The 20,438-nt window shown below is 36.8% G+C and overlaps 3 protein-coding genes across 4 annotated transcripts; all 3 read left to right on the top strand.

Annotated features, from left to right (window-relative positions):
* Positions 1-3,299: 3,299 nt before the first annotated feature.
* LOC147545091 (uncharacterized) lies at positions 3,300-7,824 on the top strand. Its single transcript, XM_086672861.1, has 6 exons — positions 3,300-3,676; positions 4,074-4,263; positions 4,673-4,759; positions 5,027-5,410; positions 5,950-6,097; positions 6,718-7,824. The coding sequence occupies exons 1-6, from the start codon at positions 3,603-3,605 to the stop codon at positions 7,542-7,544; spliced, it is 1,710 nt and encodes a 569-aa protein (XP_086528987.1). The 5' UTR covers positions 3,300-3,602; the 3' UTR covers positions 7,545-7,824.
* A 333-nt stretch (positions 7,825-8,157) lies between these two features.
* Positions 8,158-11,952, top strand: LOC147545092 (protein ecdysoneless homolog). The gene is made up of 5 exons (XM_086672865.1): positions 8,158-9,695; positions 10,156-10,494; positions 10,763-10,884; positions 11,115-11,278; positions 11,601-11,952. Exons 1-5 carry the CDS (start codon positions 8,503-8,505, stop codon positions 11,796-11,798), a joined length of 2,016 nt encoding a protein of 671 aa, XP_086528991.1. The 5' UTR covers positions 8,158-8,502; the 3' UTR covers positions 11,799-11,952.
* Positions 11,953-15,489: 3,537 nt separating this feature from the next.
* Positions 15,490-19,310, top strand: LOC147545093 (protein ecdysoneless homolog). 2 transcript variants are annotated; one of them, XM_086672866.1, is made up of 5 exons: positions 15,490-16,819; positions 17,523-17,783; positions 18,314-18,450; positions 18,611-18,783; positions 18,885-19,310. In XM_086672866.1, the coding sequence occupies exons 1-5, from the start codon at positions 15,546-15,548 to the stop codon at positions 19,008-19,010; spliced, it is 1,971 nt and encodes a 656-aa protein (XP_086528992.1). In that variant the 5' UTR covers positions 15,490-15,545; the 3' UTR covers positions 19,011-19,310. The 2 variants fall into 2 exon arrangements, with proteins under 2 accessions (XP_086528992.1, XP_086528993.1); XM_086672867.1 differs by having other exon boundaries at positions 15,501-16,819; positions 18,314-18,444.
* The last annotated feature ends 1,128 nt before the right edge of the window (positions 19,311-20,438 follow it).

Here is a 20,438-nt window from a genome sequence, read left to right on the forward strand (position 1 = left end):
CGGGTGGTCCATTGTTGGCGAAAATTGAGTATGGTCGGAGTTGTAACAAAAATGTAAAGTTATGGATATGTATAAAAGTTACTAATATTACTAATTAATTTTTTTGGGGGTGCGCTTGAACCCACTCGCATCCTCTGTATCCGTCCATGTCGACAATAAATGTGGGACTAACACGAACAATTATTTTCTTTTCTGGATCTGGAAGACTATTTGTTCCTCTACAGTCTATAATATGATCTTCAAGACTTTGCTTAACTACTTAACTAAAGTTTAGATGTTATTTGTGGGTGCGTTCTACATGCCTCACTTCCCAAATGGTTGTTGGTGTATCTTACTGCAAAAGCTAATTCCATAGGTGTGGTTTTCTCTAGCACTTTGACCATAACACATTCCCTTCCACAATCAATGTAGACTTGTACCAAATATATTTCTTATTATTGTCAAAACTATTAAGGACATGTTTGATATGTGATAATAAAATCATAAATTGTCAACCATTGATAGACCAGTTGGTCAGTGCATATACTTTACAATGCAGAGGTCCCGGGTTCGACCCCATGGAAGTGCAAATCCAGGAATATTGAACTTGAGTATAAAATTTATTTATTGTGAAGGACTTTATTGATGAGAATGGGGGTTGGAAGAAGAGAGTTATAGAAGACAAATTTGATGAGTTATTCACCAAGGCAATCTGTGAAATCCCACTTTCCGAACTAAATAAGAAGGATGAGTTGATTTGGATACATACACTCAAAGGTGATTTTACTACAAAATCTTTATATACTTCCTTGATAAAAGAGAAGCCTACATCCTCTAGAAGAGTTGAATTAGAAAATGGGTTATCATGAAGGACATCGTGGAAGAAGTTCAATGTAGCTCCAAGAGTTAAAATGTTCGTATGGAGACTTCAAAATGCATTACCAACAAAGGTACAAGCACTAAAATATAATATTGAAGTATCTACCATTTGTGTTATTTGTGAGGAGAAAGAAGAAGATGATGATCATCTATTCTGATTATGTAAGAAGGCAAGGGAAATGTGGATGAGCTACCCCTTAAATTTATGGGTTGAAGGGAAAAAAGCTTTTAAACAATTAATTTGTCGCTGGATGGGAAATAATGAAGAAGACGAAGCAGTTATTGAACATAGACTATATGTTATTTGGTGCTTATGGAAAGCAAGAAATGTTTGTGTGTTTAATGGAGTACAACTGAATGTTTACAAAATTATAACAGAGACTTCTCCTACGCAAGCAGACTTCTCGGCTTGGAGAGTAAATAGTGAGGATCAGGTGAATATACAAATGGAGAAAGAAGTGCAATACTGGAAACCACCGCCATTGGGTTGTCTAGAAATCAACTTCGACGGGGCGTTTTCGAATGATAGGGGAGGTGCAGCTGCTGTGTGCACAAATGAGGAAGGTAAGTTCGTTAGGCTTTGATGAGGAAATTCAAATCTTCTTCGGGCAATGGAGACTGAAGCTATTGCAGCTCGGTTGGCAGTAAAACTTACTCTATCCATGTTAGATATGAGTACATACTAGAAGGAGATGCATTGACAATCATAAAAGCTTGCTCGAAGGATAGGGAGGTTATCCCATGAAAAATTAAACCAATTGTTATAAAGATTGTCGAAGGTGTTGCAAGGTTACAGAACACTATGTTTAATTTTTGCTATCGTGAGGCAAATAAGGTAGCTCATATCGTAGCAAAATCTGCTTATGATAATGTTTTAATTCGAAGTACGGAGATCTATCAGATTTCGAGGTCTATTGTAAGTCAGTTGGAGATAGATTGTTCTAACATGAATCTAAATTTTACAAGTTAATAAATTGAGGTATTAACCTCCTTTCATCAAAAAAAAATTGCCGACCACTGGTAGCCCAGTTGATCATTGCATATACTCTGCAATGCAGAGGTCCCAGGTTTGATCTCATGGAAGTGCAAATTCAGGACTATTGAACTTGAATATAAAATAAGGCCCCGGCTTTAGGGAATAAAGAAAATTCTCTGGGGAATAAATTCTCGAGGGAATCTAGATTTTTTTGAAAGTTCTTTGGGTAACAAATTTTTATGGGGAATACAGAATACATTTTTTTAAAAGTTCTCCATCTCATCTGTTCTCTCTGCCACTTCATCTTCTCGCCACCTCATCATCTTCTCCGGCGAAGGTCTGTTCTTGAGAACAGATCCTCTCTCTTGAGAACAAATTTTTATGGCGACCATTCAAGGTCTGTTCTTGAGAACATATCCTCTCTCTAGATCTGTTCTAGAGAGAGAGAAAAGAAAAGAAAAAATTAGAGAGAGAGAGGAGAGAGAAAATAATATTTTTTTTTTCTTTTTATGTTTGAAGGTCGCCGGCCGGAAAATTTGTTTTATTTTCCGGCCGGCGACCTTTGCCGGAGAAGATGATGATATGGCGTGAAGATGAGGTGGTAGAGAGAGGTGATGAGATGGAACCTTCTAAAATTTGTTTTATTTTGAACTCCCAAAATTAGAAGCCCCTTAGCAATAAAAAGAAACATAAAAGTCAATCTTATTTGACTAATTTTAAGAAAAGTCTTTATTCCCCGGAGAATTTTCTTTATTCCCCAAAGCCGCGGCCTAAAATAAAGTAGGTCATTTAATTTGTCAGACTATAGGCCATTTAATTCTTCGGACTCTAGGCTCAGTAGTATTTCGGCAGTATCGTGCTTATCACATCGTCTCGATGTATCAATGTCTTGTAACGACTAATGTATATCATAGTAGATTTTTCAATAAAATAAAATCATAAATTAAATAATAAACAAGCAAAATCAATCTTTACTAATCATATTTCCAACAAAATCAAACAAAAAGTAAGGTGGAACAATAACTACCAGGAATCGTTTTGTCAAAAACAATAAATCTAAGAGAGTAAGCCCAAATACCGATCATTAAGGGGGGTAAACTCGATTACCAATTAGTGACGGAAGGATAAGCTAAAAATACCTAAAAATTTTAAAAATATAATACGAAAAGTAATTAGTTTTTCTTTTGAAGGTGTCTATGGGGAAGATGAAAAATGGATATGATGAAGATTAAATAAAATGCTACCATTAAAGAGCAAGAAACATAAGAGATGGAAATAGAGATAAAATAGAAAAAGACAAAAGGACAAACATGGACAAATTTTTTTTGACTTTTCAGTTGACCCATAGAAAATTCAAGTTGGAGACCATTTCAGCATTTTGTCCTAGCTTAGGAGGCCACACGAAAAGCTGATAAAACTTTAGGGGCCAACCGCAATATAACAAAAAATTTCCACCCAAAATTTCGAGTTTCCGCAAACGGGCCTATTCGCACCGCCTTAAATCCGGATGTTTAAGACTCAAGAAAGGGATCCCGGGCTTTCCGGTAGTTTTAAACTCCCTCTCTCTTCTTCTTCTCTCTCTCTCTCTCCGTTCTGTAACAACATCAACTTTGGTATTGGACTATTTCTTCTTTTCTCTGTAGGAGTTTTTCTAGGGTTTATTCGATAGATGCTGTGGCGATCATACCATTAAACCCATTATTTTAATCTTATTCTTGTGGGTTTAGGGTTTTTACTCTATTGATTCTGTACATGTAATTTCAAGTAAATGGCTAATAGCAGTAATGCAAGGAAGAGGAAGGGATTGATCAGTGAAGATGGTGTTGCTTCACTTCTGAAGAGGTAATTTCGTTCTTATTTGTATTTGGTTACTTCTATAATTAGGGGTTTGTTAGGCTGTTGTGGATCACATCATATTTGGCCTTAATCTGGGTAGTATCTCCCACCACTATCCAAGAGAAATAGATGGCATTAGAAATTGATTACACACATTTTGAGTAATGTTTAATTAAGATTTTAATTTGGGTAATGTTTAATTATATGGGTCGACCTCATTCTTGTTCATCCCTTGATTTACTGTGATTCCACCATACCATTAATTTACTTTATATATTCGATAGATACTGATGATATTATTATGTGATTCTTTTGCACAAATATTGTCTTGATTTTAGTATAAGCAGATATTGTAGAACGGTGCTAGCTAGTGATGTACTTACGTAATTCTCGTCACTCACAGGTATTCTGCTACACAAGTTCTAGCTGTCCTTCGAGAAGTTTCTCAGTTTCCTGATGTGAAGATTGATTGGAATGTGTTGGTAAACAAGACGTCAACTGGGATTTCTAATGCGCGGGAATATCAAATGCTGTGGCGACATTTGGCTTATTGTGGGACATTGACAGAAAAAGTAGAAGAAGCTAAGCCTTTGGTCAGTTTTATATCTTCTTTGAGTTGAACATGTTCGGTATTTTTCTTAGTCTTCGGCAAACATATTTTCTTTTAAATCTTGAATTGCTGTTTTTAATGTCGGAAATATGTCATATTCTGAAGTATCATACTCCTGTCTTTCGATGTTTTTTTCGGAAGACAGGAGTATGATGATTGACATTTCCGGGTTCTGGTGTACTTGACACTGATAGACAAAGTAACAAGACCTATAACTTTATTGGGAGGTATTATTAGTTATATGCAAAAGTAAGAATAAAAATGTTGCAAATTTCAGTCGCACATTCTAAACATTAACATTCAAAGGTCTGATACATTAATTAAGGCACAGTTTTCATACTTTTTATCTCTCAGTTTGGGTAATGGATTTGATTACGAATATTGGCTTATAGGATGATGATAGTGACTTAGAATATGAGTTGGAAGCTTTTCCTCCTGTTAGCGATGAAGCATCTATGGAGGCTGCAGCTTGTGCTAAGGTGAGAAACTTCATTTGCAACGTTTAGTCAATTATTCATACATGATCCGATGCCAAAACTCTATTGATTGTGGATCTTTATGGGGGAGTTACTTATTATGACCAAAGGAATTGCCGGGGCCTTGATTGTTTGGGTTTGTTACTTTTTACTAGTTATATCACTATAATTTAGTAAATATCCACAACCTTTATAATGACCTTCTCTCACTGCTTAAGTGGGTAGTTACCAATTCGTTGGCTGAATATTGGCGTTGGATGATTTGGTCAGGTGCTCCTTGCTTCTAGTTTACCGAAGGATTCATGTACGACAAACAGCTCAACCATAGAGGCCCCACTGACTATAAACATACCTAATGGTCAAGCTCCGAATGATGCATCACATAATGAACAACAATCGTGGTCCAAAGGGACCAATATCGTAGTCCCTGTTTCTCTCCCGAAACAACCAATCTCTAAAGTGACGACAACAGAAGGATTAGGTGCAAGTGGAACAGACACTAGTGCTTTGCCTCTGAAAAGAAAAAGGAAACCATGGACAGAAGAGGAAGATTTGGAGCTCATTGCTGCTGTCCAGAAATGCGGTGAAAGAAATTGGGCAAACATTGTCAAAGGAGACTTCAAGGGCGATAGAACTCCTTCGCAGTTATCTCAGGTTCTTTAGCTTTCTTCTTGGAGAATTTCATGATCATTGGGCTTGGGTCCTCCTTATATATATGGGCTATTCACCCAATTTCGGTGAAACAATTTATGAGTTAACTTTTCGGTGGCTATTGTTAGTGCACAGTTGAGTATGGGTAACAGATAAACCTTTAGTTATTTATTAACCTTTATACTACTGACTGATGTTAACAGTTGATTTTTTTAAAGAAAACTCTGAAGTTTTTCTAGAATACGAGGCCGAGTTATACCTGTTCATCTTTACGAACAAATGGAAGTGTACTGATAAACCGTTGTCATCTAGTATGGTAAGGATGTCTGGGCCCCACCCAGATGACCCGGGTTCGAATCCCGGCAACGGAATCAGCTGTCTCATGAACTTTGTTTTGGGAATGAATTGTAGTTTGGTTTAAAAATTGTTTTTTATTTGTTTTCTTCCCACTTGACGTTGTTATTGAACTACTTGTTTTACTTGTCCTCAACTGTCCTGTTAATTATTTATTTATTCTTAATAGGTTTTCTTGATATTTGCAGAGGTGGTCTATAATAAAGAAGCGCGAAGGAAACTTGAATCCAGGCCTAACAGGCTCACAACTCTCTGAGACGCTGCTTGCAACTCGACATGCCTTCTCACTTGCTCTTGATATGCCAATTGATGGCATGAAAGCATCATCTACAGTCGGTAAGCTAATATTTTTCAGTGGTAGAGATGTAGAGTCACATTGGGGTTGGGTGAGTGGATAGATGCCTCACTCAAATCTATTTTTTTAAATTATCTGTGGGAAATCCCACTTCTACCCAACCACTTTTATCTACCCACTAATTTTCCCCCTCTCTTTTACCACCCTCATGGAAATAATCTGAGTTGTGATCTTTTTTGAGGATCATTTCTATATCATGGTCATAATAAGCACAGCAATTATGTTACTGTTAGGTACTTAACAGACACTCTAGGACTGTAGGACATCTGTTTTGCTTGCATCAATTCACCTAACTTTCTGATGGTAGATCTCTGTATAATTCAATCGAGTGAAATGTCAGGTACTTGTAAGTGTAGAATCCCCAAATCATATGATATGGGTAAAATTATCATTTTGACTTACCTTCAAAGTTATTGTCGTGTCGATGAGACTATGCTCAAACATAAGATAATCATGGGTCTGTCTTGTAATACTTCACTTAATATACCATAGCTAGTGTGTATTTTATGCTTGGATTTTTCAACCGTAATTTTTATTTATTCAAGTTTCAGAAATTTTCTTTCTTGAAATTCAATTAACTTTTGTATGCAATTGAAAATAGGTACAAAAAATACTGTCTCTCAAGTGGGAACCTCTGCCCTTCCTACTTCGCTCACTGAAATTGCTCCGGTGGGAACCCAATCCTTGGAAGCCAATGGAAAGGCTACAATTAGCAACAGTATTTCACCTCAGAATCAAAAACTGCCCCTCCCGACAGGTACATCACTTCCGAAAAAGACACCGAATACAACATCACTGAAATCTCGAGCAATAATCAAAAAGCCACCATCCACTCCACCATCTATCCCTGTCAAACCTACAACGGGCCCAAATCCTCTGATACAAGCAACTGCTGTTGCTGCTGGTGCCCGTATTGCTCCTCCCGAAGCTGCTAAATCGTTCATGAAAGCTGCACAGTCCAAAAATGCTTTTCATATAAGACCTGTAGGGACTCTCGGGAAACCACCTCTTCCAGGAGTCACGAAACCATTTACGCCTAATCACTCAGCCGCCCGTTCTAATGTACATTATATTCGTACGGGTGCGACACCAGCAGCACCGTCAGTGTCCACAAACCTTCCTGCAGTACCGTCTATTTCGACGTTTCCTGCAGTGACCACTCAGGCTCCTGCACCTGCTGCTGAAGTTAAGAACAGAAATGCTACTCCAATTATTAATGTTGGAAACTTATCGAAGGAAGAAAAGGTTAAGCCAGTGGAAGAGGTGAACCTGGATTCTTCGGCGGATGTGATCAAAGATTGTGGGCAAGCAGTGAAAGATTCAGAGATGGCTATTGAAAAGCAAACAACGGAGAATCCTAGTAGTGAAGTTAAAGTGGTAGCAGATGAGAATGATGAAGTGCAGGTTGCTAATCAAATTGGAAGCTAAATGACAAAGAAGACAAACTCACCAGACAGCTAACTGAGACTGGAATCAATCTAGTGTTTATAAGACCGGCATGAATCGAACCCATGGTTAGTTAGTAGTGGATCAGCAAGGTGGGGAAAGGGTGGTTTATATGTAAATCTATTTGCTTCGAGGTGAAAATCAAATCATGTTTGGTTTTTTATTTTGTTCTGCAATCTTATTCTGCCCTTTCCTCACTAGAGAGAATCTTTAACCTCAGTGTTTATAAAACTCTAAATAAAAATTACAGTAACTTCTTTTAGCGACGGTTCCCAAATATTTCTTCGGTCAACGATAGACTTCTCCATATTTGCATATTCCTTTTAAAAAATGTTGCATTTCTACATAAGGAGATGAAATATTCCCCTTATATAACGATTAAGCACTATTTCCTTCTAACATGTTCTAAAGTCGCGAGATTTTGGGGTCTCAAAATAGACAATAGCGCTAGCAACCCAAAAGATTGGTCTGTACAATCTTATATCATGTATCAACATTATAGTGTTCTTGGGAGAGTGTTGTAATTTGCAAAATAAACACATGTTACTCCAACATCAAGTGTCTGTTTTGAAGCTGTGAAGGCTAAGAGTGCGGAGGCAGACAATATCATCACTCTAATGGCAGCCCGAAAGGGACGAGCCTTAGATTGCCGGAGCAGACAATACCCTAACTCTGCTAGCTGCTCAGTAGGCTGGTCGTTCAAAGTTCAAACGGGTCTGCTGGGTCGGTTCTGAGATCGGTTGGCTGTAGTATACCCTTACTCCGCTAGCTGCTCCGAAGGCTGGTCATTCAAAGTTCAAACTTCAAACGGCACTGCTGGGTCGGTTCTGAGATCGGTTCAATCTAATGACAAATATAACCGACCCGGATCCAGACATGAAGTGATTTTCTGGTACTATATAAACCCTAAGAACAAATCACCTGATAGACTAAAGAAAGTATGAACAAATTTCCAGAAGCACCAACTTCTTCTTCCACCTTCCCTTTCTCCACAAATTCACGAATACCAGAAGACACTGTCTTTTACGCTATATTTCCTGATGTATCCCTCAATAATCCTTCTTCTTCTTCCTCCAAAACCCTAACTAAACCCCAAGACGAAAGTGATTTATCTTCTTCTCTTCACTCTCTTCACCTTCAAATACTCAATACAATCTGTCCTTATACCAATGAATACATATGGCAACATGAACTTTTCACACTTTCTCTCTCATCATCATCAAACCCTAATTGTTCATGTTCTACTGAAATCCAACACTTCCATGGAAAAACTAAGTACGGTGATAACCTTGAAGATGAATGGTTCATTGTTTTCCTTCTCTTTGAAATCTCTCGTAAAATCCCTAACGTTTCTATTAGGGTTTGGGATACTGATGGTGAATTTCTTCTCATTGAAGCTGCTTTCTCTCTCCCTCGTTGGTTAAACCCTGAAACTAGTTTGAATCGAGTTTTTATTAGAAAAGGCGAACTTAATATTGTTCCTAAAGAAAAAATTTCTTCTAATCCGAAACTGTTTGATGCTTTGAACTTCATTGTTTCTCATGGTGAAGAAGTTCGAGCATCGAATACTGTTCAGGCAGCTGTGAAAAACAGAATTTCAGGGTACCCGGAGAGAGCTAGGTTGAATATGCATCAGGTTAGGGTTAGGGTACCGATTTCAGTGGCGAAAGTTTTAAAGCATGAACCTTGTTTGATTTCGTTAGCAGTTGAGGCGTTTTATGATAGAGATATCGATTCGATGAAATCAGCTTCAAAAATGGAGAAATTTGTAAGTGGTGGAACTAGTGAAGAGCTTGTTCAAGTATCTGTGAGAATGTCTAGGGCAATGTATGCACAATTGGTTCAACAGACATTTCAAGCACCAAAATGTTATCCAATGCCACCTAGAATGGATAATTCAGTTTATGTTGAAGCTGAGTTAGGGATGAAAATTGCTTGTGGGCTTGAGATGATGTATCAGCAGAGACGCCATGAGCGATCGGAAGTTAAGGGGAGTACTTGGGATGCTTTTAAAGAGAGTTTAGAGAGTAGTGGGTATTTCAAAGACCTTATTCCTGGGTCGAATGAATATCGTTGTCTCATGGCAAATGCTCAAGAATACTATAGGAATAGTTCCTTGTTTTCGAGGGCAAGGTATTGTTTCTATTTTATCTTACAAAATTGTTATATATTACTCAATTAAGAATATTCCTTGCAGTTTTTCGTCGTAGATTATTTCAATTTACTTGTGTTGTTTTATTGGAAAAAGGGTGTTAATTTTTGCTAACTTCGAAAATGAATTTATACGAGTATATGACTGTAATTTGATCGCAAGGGATATGAACATGTTCGAGCTTGCCTACTTTCAATTGTATTGTGTAAATTGTATGTGTTCGTGAGCAATTTTTATGGTTACAATGTCATTGTGTCAAATGTTATCTCCAAATATGAATTGATTGTTATGTTCCAACTTAGTTTTCTAATGAACTATATTACGTTCGCAAGTAATTTGACCATGTTTTCGTTTGCCTACTTTCATTTCTATAGTGTAAAATGTATTTGTTTTGTAGCAGTTTGTATGCTTACAATGTCAATTGTCCTTTTTTTGTTTCAGTGAAATGATGAATGCGCCAATTAGACGCATTGATGAGATTCTTGCTTTGCCTGATTCTTCCGAAGAATTTAAGGGTATTGATATTCCTCCTTCAGATGATGATGCTTGGCTCTACAATGGTGAAGATGAGTTAAAGTCGGCCATGTTAGAGAGAGAAAAAGAGATGGAAAATTATGAGATAAAACGTGAAAAGAGCCAAAAGGCTAAAGGAAAGAAAGGCATTGATCCGTCTGCGGACACCAAATTCGGTGATTCCGATCTTGGCAATATTGTAAAATCTATGCAAAGCTTTGTCCACAAGGTGTCGAGCTTCGAGGGTGCAGAGGTTCCCCAAAACAGGTATCATAGCTTGTAAATGGTTGAAAATCTTGCGGATTTACATGCTTTTTCTATAATTTGTTGTCTTTAAAGCATTGCTAACTTCTTTTTTTACCTATAAGACGTCAAAAGCTGTTTTGACTTATTTCCGGGTAAAATGAATTTCATCCATCAGTATTGCCAAAGTTTCAAATGATAAAAGTTATTTCATGGCATTTACCTTTCAGAAGTATGTTTAAGGGTGCTGACGACAAATCGTGTCACTTACTCTAATTGTTGCTTTTTTAAGGGACTCAAATCCAGTTGATCTTGATGTTGACCGCTTTATGAAAGAAATGGAATCCGTGATGGGAAAATTAGGACAGGATGATGCTGATCTCGACGAAGGTTCTTCTTCAGAAATGGAATATGGTAACTTCTATAGGATTATTTGAGTTCCAAACTTAATTTTGCTTCTTACGTAGTTTATCTCTTTAGTACACATGCTTTGCTAGTTTTGGGAGTTTTTGCTTTCCTGTCTGTTTTGATTCTTGACTTCTTCAGATCAACCATGCATTCATTATTCTGGATATCGATTTGTGCATGTACTCTAATTTTGGGATTGACTAATGGCTTATAACAAAACCATTTAAAATATGCAGATGACTCTGAAGACGAGAGTGACTTTGCTGAGGATGGTGACGAGGATAGAGAAGATAACTTTATGGATACATATTCTGATGCTCTGAATGAAGAACTAAAGTCTACATCGTTGAAGAAAAGTTTCGTCCGAGCAAATGAACAATCATCTGGAAAAGAGAATCAGGTTCTTATCTTTTTCTTCTTTTAACTTCATTCATTACTAATCAACTTTCAATATTATATTTGTAATAATGATACTTACCCAAACTCGAAATTATTTAACAACAAAGGAACGATATAATGTATTTTTCATATAAGATACCAAAGGTGGTTAAATATTCAACCCATACTAACTTTAGATAAAATACAATATGTTAGTTCTCAATGGTATCCCCCATGATTGAAACAATTGGATAATTCCTATGAAACGGTTTCACAGCCATTATCGTAGTTTTTTTACTTTGTAAGTTCCGACACCACATAACACGTATAAATTGTAATTGCAGGGAGCTTCAACTTCAAATGCTGGAGTGGATATGGAGGATGATGAGTTCACCCCAGTTGATGTGGATGTAAACCTGGTGAAGAGTCTTCTTGATTCTTTCTCTTCTCAACAAGGTCTTCCTGGGCCTGCTTCTAACTTGCTTGGGCTCATGGGTCTGAAACTCCCTGAAGATTCTGCTACCAAACAGGATAAAAAATGACTACAATCCTCTCTAGTTTAGGCAGAAAGTTTGTTATGAAACTGTTGTTTTTATATGGATAACTGCTGTAATGTCACTTTCACAGAACAAAGTAATTTTTTTGTTGAGAGTTCGAAGAAGAAAGTTGGAATATCAAACCGCATATTGGTACCAATTAATTTGTCATTTATTAGGAAAAGGTTTCCAAAAATGCACTTCAAAGAAAAATGCACCCAGATTAAGAATAAGCTTGCCAAATGGCAAACTCATTTTCTCTCTCAGGCTGGTCGCTCGGTAGTCATTTCGACGATCGCAACGGCCGTTCCTTGATACCAAATGCAATGCTTTGCCATACTTAAATGCGTATGCAACAGCATTGAGTCCATCCAAAGGACTTTATGATGGGGAAAATCCAAAACATTTCATACTCTCAACTGGTCCACCATTTGCATGCCCCGCGAATTTGGAGGACTTGGTATTCGCCTCCCTCATCTCGACAACCAGGCCTTCCTCAACAAGATCAACTGGCGTCTTATCAACAATCCCAACGCTGTTTTGGTTAAAATTCTTAAGGGTAAATATTTCCCTAAGTCTCATAAACCCACACCTCCCAAAGCTAACCACCCTCCTCCTGTTACTAACCATAATGAGTCTATCCTCGAATGGGTAGCACAACTTATGGATAATAATACTTGGAATACTAATGTTTTACAGAGTTGTTTTAACAGTGATATCTACAGCTCAATCATAAACATTAATATCCAAAGCAACCAAGGATAACCCCATATGGACGCTAACAAAATCAGGTAATTTTTCGATTAAATCTATGTATAATTTTCTGAGAATAGGCAGTACTAATCTTATGCAGGATCAAACCGACTGGTTTTTTTATATGGAATATGAATACTATTCCACGCGTTAAACTATTTCTGTGGAAATGTTGTACTAATGGCTACCAGTAAAGGCAAAAATAGGTAAATACATTGGAAACCAATTCTCTTGTATTAATTGTATCGAAAACGAAACATTAGATCATGTTATGCTTCACTGCACCTTTGCGAAAGCGATATGGTTTCACTTTCAGGTAAGAACAGATCAAATAGACTCTACAAATCAATGGATCCATCCATGGAAAAATCTAGATGAAGAACTGGCCCTACTATATGCCAAAATTTTGTGGTCTATATGGAAAGCACGTTGTGAAAATTGCTTCACCACAAAGAAACAAAATCCGAGACAAATGATTGACAGGATAAATACCACCTCTATTACGCCAATTAAGATTGAATCTATTATCACTAACAAATGCAGGGAAAAAACTAAGCAACAAACATGGAGACCTCCATCGACACCATTCATAAAACTTAATGTCGACGCATCTTTTTCCACGAGCACGGAACCAGCCGGCATAGGTTGTATCATCAGAGATGAACACTCTGCTTTTATTATCGCAGCAGCAGACTCAGTTCGATGTCAGAATGCGGAAGAATGTGAAAGCATCACCATACTACTCAGTGTTAAATGGGCCATAGAGTTGAATATTACCCATGTGCACATCAAGTGATAATCAAGCTCTCATCCTATTCATCAACGGTCAAAATGTTGGCCTTCACTGGCAATCCAAAAAGATTATGCAACAAGTTAAAGAACTCATTGACAAATTCGACTGTACGATATTCACATTCGTTCCTAGGGAATGCAACATTCAGGCTGATGCTCTAGCTAAATGGGGCAGAAGAAATTGTCAAAGAAAAATATGGAATGTAATACCTTCTTCTATTACGGCTGTACGCCAAAAGCTTTGTATTTGCTTATTCAGTAATGTTATTTTCCTTCGTCAAAAAAAAAAAAGAAAAAAAAAATGCACCCAAGAGATGGGATCATGGGAGCTAGCCCCAAGAAAGTGGGAAGAGAACCACTGAGGGTGTATTAGCTCTGAGCTGCTGGTATGATTTGAGGGTGTATTAGTTGTGAGCTAATGGTATGATTTTGATATTTTTACTTTTTTTTTTTTGTTGAAATTTTTTTGATATTTTTACTGATAAAAGAAACTTTAAGTCATTTCATCAAAAAACACAAAAAAATACTTTAAGTCGGTGGTGCAGTGACTTGGTCAAAGAAAATTGACCAAGCTAAATGAAATGTAAGTGAGGCGAGTAAAGTGATCCATTTTTTTTTACCGTAGTACACTCATTTTTTGTTTACACATTTTGCTAATCTTCCTGCCCGACGATTACCAATGCCATGTGAACTAAACTAGAAAGATGCCTCTGATTTAGTCGTTTGGTCATAGGTACTCATTTTGCTGAGCAAAAAACTAAGAGTAACATTTTATATTGACAATTAATGAGAGTAATTTTTTGTAAGGATAGTTCTTGGTTTTCAGTTAGTAAGATGACAACTGACATTAATTAAATTAAATTATTAAATTGAAAAGATGTATTTCATTTTAAAGTTTAGACGCCGATATCCATCCTGCCAACTAAAACCAGAGAGTAATATGTAGCTTTCGATTCTCTGTTGGTAAGACGACTACCAATTACATGTGAAATGAAAAAAATCAGGAAGATGACCGCGATTTTATTCTTTGTTCGGCAGTAGACATCATGTTGACCGAGAAGGGATAACAATGTAAAAAACATAAGAACAGAAAAACAAGAACAAAAATGTATATAAAAAAGGTGCAATTCATTTCATATGTCAATTGTAAAAAATTTACTTGTATATATATATATAGTTGAATTGTAAAAAAAGAAATATAAAAACGTCTACATATACTATTGACGAAGACATAGTATACTAATACAGTTTTACGGCTTTAAGAAGCCCATGGTGACCCAAAAACACAAAATTAAAAAAACAGGTCGTATCCATCGACAACTTAAAGGTCAGATGCAACAAACGAACATGGTTGTTTACTAATCTGTGAGGTACTCACTTATAGGCTCTATCATATATTAGAGTGTAGTTCATTGTTACGTTCTCTCACCCATTGGTAACTTCGTGTCGAAGGATTTATCTACCTGCTGGACTAGATTACCTTCTTAACTCTTTTTCATTTTCAACAAATGCACCACTATCTTTAAAAAGTACACTTCAAACGACACAATATGTATCTACTCGACTAGATTACCTTCTTACTTTTTCTCATTTTCACCAAATGCGCGCACCACCATCTTTAAAAAAACACTTCAAACAACACAATATTGAATTCGTGAGTAATTCTTTTGTCTTTAACAATTTGTAACGATCAAAATAATAATTTGAACTTTTTTTTATTTTTCATAATTTTCACTATTGAAATACTAAATAAAGCTACAACAGAGAGGATGTCATTAGAGGAAAGTAATAGCACGATTTCATAATTTCTTATCCCAGTGAAAAGCTTGACATGGTTGTGTAGATTGCGGTTAATGGAAGAAAATCCCTAGGTTGGATAGAGAATTTTGATTTTTATTAGTTTGATTCTTATTTGACCAAGTGGCAAGTGAGAAAGAAACTTGACTTGGTCAAATTAGATTGGCCAAGTCAAGTGAAAGTGAGTATAGTAGTAGCCTAGTAGGTAGAAACGGTGTGTATAATATCAACTTGAGTTTTGGTGGGTTAGGTTCAGGCGTTCAGCTATCACGGTGGTGCCCATAGAATTCATCATCCACGTTGCCACGTACGGGGTCGGATCCCGCCAAAACTATTAACGAAATTTAAAATATATAACGTACGTCCGTATATAAAGTTGCATGAGTAATCTTGGTCGACACGAAACACAGTATGGCTTCCTCAATCAAAATGCACAGAGTTCCAAACCAACCACCACCACAACCACCGTCTTACTCCGCCTTCTTCCCTGAAACCACCACCACCACAACCACCACCACCGATATCCCTAAAAGCACTGTTTTCTACGCCATTTTTCCCGATGAAATCCTCCAACCAAACATCCATTTCATGACTGAAACTGAGTATCAAGAACTCTTCTCTTCCCTTCACTCGATCTATGTCCAAATCTTCAATATCATCTCTCCTTACGTTACTGACTATATCTGGCAACACGAACCATTCACACTCTCTATTTCACCTTCTCCTTCTTCAAACCCTAACCCTAATAATAATAACTGTCCCTGTTATACTAACACTCTTCCTCATTTTCATGGAAAAACTCGGTACGGTGATAACTACGAAGATGAATGGTTTATTGTCTTTCTCCTCTTTGAAATCTCACGAAAACTTCCTAATCTTTCGATTAAAGTTTGGGATTCTGATGGTGAGTTTCTCCTTTTTGATTCTGTTTCTTTTATTCCTCGTTGGGTGAAATTGTATAGTCCAGTTAGTAATCGAGTTTTCATTAGAAATGGACAACTTCAAATTGTTCATAAAGGAAATATTTCCTCCAAATCGGGGTTGCTTGGACTTTTAGGGTTTTTAGCTGTTTATGAAGATGGAGCTCCAGAGTTGGCTCAGTTGTCTGTTAAGAATCGAATTTCAAGTTACTCAGAAATAGCTAGGTCGTCTTTGACGACTATCCATCGAGTTAGGGTTAGGGTTCCAGTTTCAGTAGCAAAAATTCTGAAAGTGGAGCCTTGCTTGATTTCTGTGGCGATAGAGGGTTTTCTCAACAGAAATAATGATTCGATGAAGTTGGGTGAAGGATCGAAGAAGTTAATTAGCAATGGTAATGGCCTTAATGGAAAAGAAGAGCTTGTTCTAGTATCTGTACGGATGTCTAGGGCAATGTATAGAATATTGGTTGAACAAGAATTTGAGGCACCCAATTGTGGTTATCCATTACCACCCAGAACTACTACTTTTGTTTATATCGAAACAGTATTGGGTATGAAGATAGCCTGTGGGTTTGAAATTATGTACCAGCACCACCGAAAAGGCGAAGGAGTGGAAGTGAAGCAGAGTACATGGGATGATTTTCTGGAGAGTTTAAGAAGTAGTGGGTATTTTAGAGAAATTCACTCTGGAACGAATAAATATCGCCGTCTCAAGAAGAAAGCTCAAGACTATTATACAAAACATTCTTTATTATTTAGGGAAAGGTACTCTCTCTCTCTCTCTCTGCCTCGTATTGAAATTTGATATTTGGTTGTTATTCATTTTTGTTAGTTATAGTTTATTTGTGTTTGGCAATATTCTAGAAAGTGCAAATGTTGGTTAGATAAGGATAAAACAAACAATGGTTCTTCATCAACTCCCACGTTGACCTCCTGTTTGATTTTGTGCAACCATCTCACTCATTTATCATAATTTTACAAAGATACATATCAATCTGAAGAATATCTTGAGAAATTCAATATTGGGGTGTCCTATTATAGGTTCTTCTTTGTTTGTATGAATTCCAAAATCTTCTTGCTTCCATCAGTAATGAAGCATGATATCTTCATTTCAATTGCATTTAATACTAACCACAAACTTGACCCCACCACATAACAGAATGGGCACACAATAATATTAACAAAGTCGTATGGTTCTATATTAGTATATTTTATGCCTTGAAGCTAACAAATTGGTAAGTGGATAATTGGGAGTTCCACTCATTAAGGTCCAAAAATAGTTCTGTGTGCTTGTGTGTGCCTGCGTGTGTATTTATGCTGGAAGAGGAACTAATGTATTAAACTAATCTGTAATATATTAGTGATATGATTGGTTTCATACTTTCCAACATTCGTTTAGATTGTACGTTGCATTAGTTTTCTAGCAGATTTTATGCTTACCGTGTGGGACTGTTATTTTTCATTTCAGCAAAATAATGAATGCACCAGCAAGGCACATCGACCAGATTCTTGCTTTGCCCCACACTGCCGAAGAGTTTAAGGGGATTGATTTTCCTCCTTCAGATGATGATGCTTGGCTCTACAATGAAGAAGATAAGGTTAAGTTGTCCAGGTTAGAGAGGCAGAAACATATGGAATATTTGGACTCAAGACGTGAAAACAGCCAAAAGGCAAAAGAAAAGAAAGCTAAGGTCTCAAGCTCCATGGGTGCAAAGGTTCCTGGCAATAGGTCTGTAGCCATCTTTATCTGATCTGGTCTTAACTTCAAACTCTTCCCTTGTTGAAACATTTGTAGCTCTATTTGGTGTTTTTACACTCACTACTTGACTTGCATTAGTTGACTCATTAGTCGTCACTGTCTCACTGTGAACTCGGTCCTCGGCATCACGCCATTACGTATTAATACAATTATCCATTAATGACAGTTTTGTTGTTTTAGTATTCTCTTTTAGATTGGTTAGTTTACTTTATTCTTTGCTTTATTAGTTCTTAAATATTAAATTCAGCTTCATTTTAAGTAGCAGGAATTGTCTATTACATTGTATACAGAATGGGTAACGATTCTTCGGTATTCATGTTTTGAAACTCAAAATACCGATCATATTACAATTAAATTACTTACTAACCTTTGTATATAGTTTATTATTATTATTTCTGCCTGTTGAACCACATCAACAGTCCAATAAACTAAACATCTTTGGTTGATCTGTATAACCCCATTCACTGCTGTCTAGTTTTGATTATTTGTTTTCTTTGTAGTCTGAACTCAAATATGGAGAGCTTTATTGAATCAATGATGGGAAACTTGGGCTTAGACAGTGATGCTAGTGATGCTATCACTAGTGATGGTGATGGTGATGGTGATACTGAAGACCCGTTCTCTGGTTATGGTTGTGGTACCTTTTCTATTCATATTGTTATAGTTCTATGTTTTTTCTTTTCGTTTTAGTTTTGGGTTGAACTAGCTATTTTTTCTCATTTCCTTTTTGGTGAAGTAAGCTACAAAAAAGCTCTTTAATTCTGGAAATAATCCGATTATTGCAAAATTGAATGTAGGTGTCTATCCATTTGGATATGACTACGAAAGTGATTTTTCTTACGATGACTTCACTACTCCCGAAGCCTTTATGGATATCTTCTCCGACCCAATTGAAGAGGAACTACAGAATTCTATCCTGAGGGAAATTTTCGCATGTGAAAGTGAAGGATCATCCACAAAAGAAAACAAGGTTGGTCTCACTTCTAATTAATCAATTTAGAAAGTAAACCTATATATTACACACACATACACACTGAAGTTAGTTTCATCTTCTGAAATTGTGATTGTCAGGGAAGAGCAAATCCAGTTGCATCTACTTCACAACGCCGACCTGCATATGCTTCTGGTTCCAGCTTGCTTGGGCTCATGGATCTTCAACTCCCAAAAGTTAGTAAAACCACGGATAATGATTTATGAACGAATAGTTTCTTCTATCGTCCATAATTATACGTTCTTGATTCTGTAAGTTGACCACTAAACTTGAGCATACTTCATACGTTTGTTAAGTGGTACGGTTAATACCTATCAGTTGGACGAAACTTATGTAGTAGTACATGTAAGTAAATATAGCAAACTCTGAATGAGAGCTATTACGGGATTCTCATGAGCTTTTACTAAAACTGCAAGTGGCATACCGTATAGATATCGAAAGCTTAGACTTGTACCCAGTTTGTTGCTCTTGTTATATAGATTTCATGTATGAAATGATATTAAAAATATTGTTCTTCATTTACATCAATTTTATGGTGTATTTGGATAACGGAATCATGAATCTTATAAAGAAAAAGTTGGGATTAATCCCCGAGTACTCCTGACTTCCCGAGTCTCCATCTTGCCGACTCGACTATGGGCCAAAACCCTAGTCAGATGGAATTTCGCTTTAATCCCCGACTCGGCCCGACTAGAACTGAGACGACTAATCGGGGTAGTCGGAATTATTTAGTGATTTTCAAAAAAGGTCGGACCGAGCCAGGTCCAACCAACCCGAATTAAGAGAGTCTTGGGCCGGGCCTTAACATGGGTTGGCTATACCCTGACCCAACTCAGGACCAGGAATAGGCCTGGGTGCTTTATTTTTGTACATTTAGCATTTTCCTTTTGTGAAGGATTACATCCGATTTTTATTTTTAGACAGAGTTTCTATGTATTTACTACTTCGCTAAAATCAAACTTAAATTGTTTCTTTTTTTCAATTTAAATTTTACATATTGAAAACACATGTTTTGACTAAAAAGACATGTTTCAAAATTTATCTCCATCAGGTTAATAATAAAAAAGAAAGTCTGTGAAACTACTACTGACTCAGATTTCAGACCTTAAGAAAAACAAACAATGCCTTGTTCCACAACAAGCATGAGTTTTGTGAGTTACCTACTCATTTACTGTAATTTAAATTAATTTTTCCCAACCCTTTATTATTCCAAACTACCTATTGTAAATAGTTTTTATCACTGCGGATTACTTACGGCAAGTCTAATGTACGGGTTCGGGTTCCCAATTTTGGGGTCCTTGAATTTTGGGAGTTTTGGTTTTTTCCGACTCCAACGTCAGACTCTCAGCAGAGACTTTCAAATCCAAATTTTGTACATGTGTGATGTACGTGTGTGGGATTTATGTTTCAATTTTCAACCATGAAATTATTAGTTCTACAGTGTAGTTTGGTGTTCTTCTAAGGAGCATATGTTAGTTTGGGGTCAAACTGACACTAAGAGGTTATTTGCCCTGGTTGGACAATCCTATTTGCATTTTGGGAGAACTACATCCTACAATTAACAGCTACGTGTATTCAACAACTCTCAAGGAACAAGCATGTCAAATTAATACACTTAAACCTATGAATGAAAA

Source organism: Eschscholzia californica, unplaced genomic scaffold (assembly GCF_041429995.1).
Source record: "Eschscholzia californica isolate CP2 unplaced genomic scaffold, dmEscCali1.0.p SCAF_4, whole genome shotgun sequence".
Taxonomy (NCBI): Eukaryota; Viridiplantae; Streptophyta; class Magnoliopsida; order Ranunculales; family Papaveraceae; genus Eschscholzia; species Eschscholzia californica.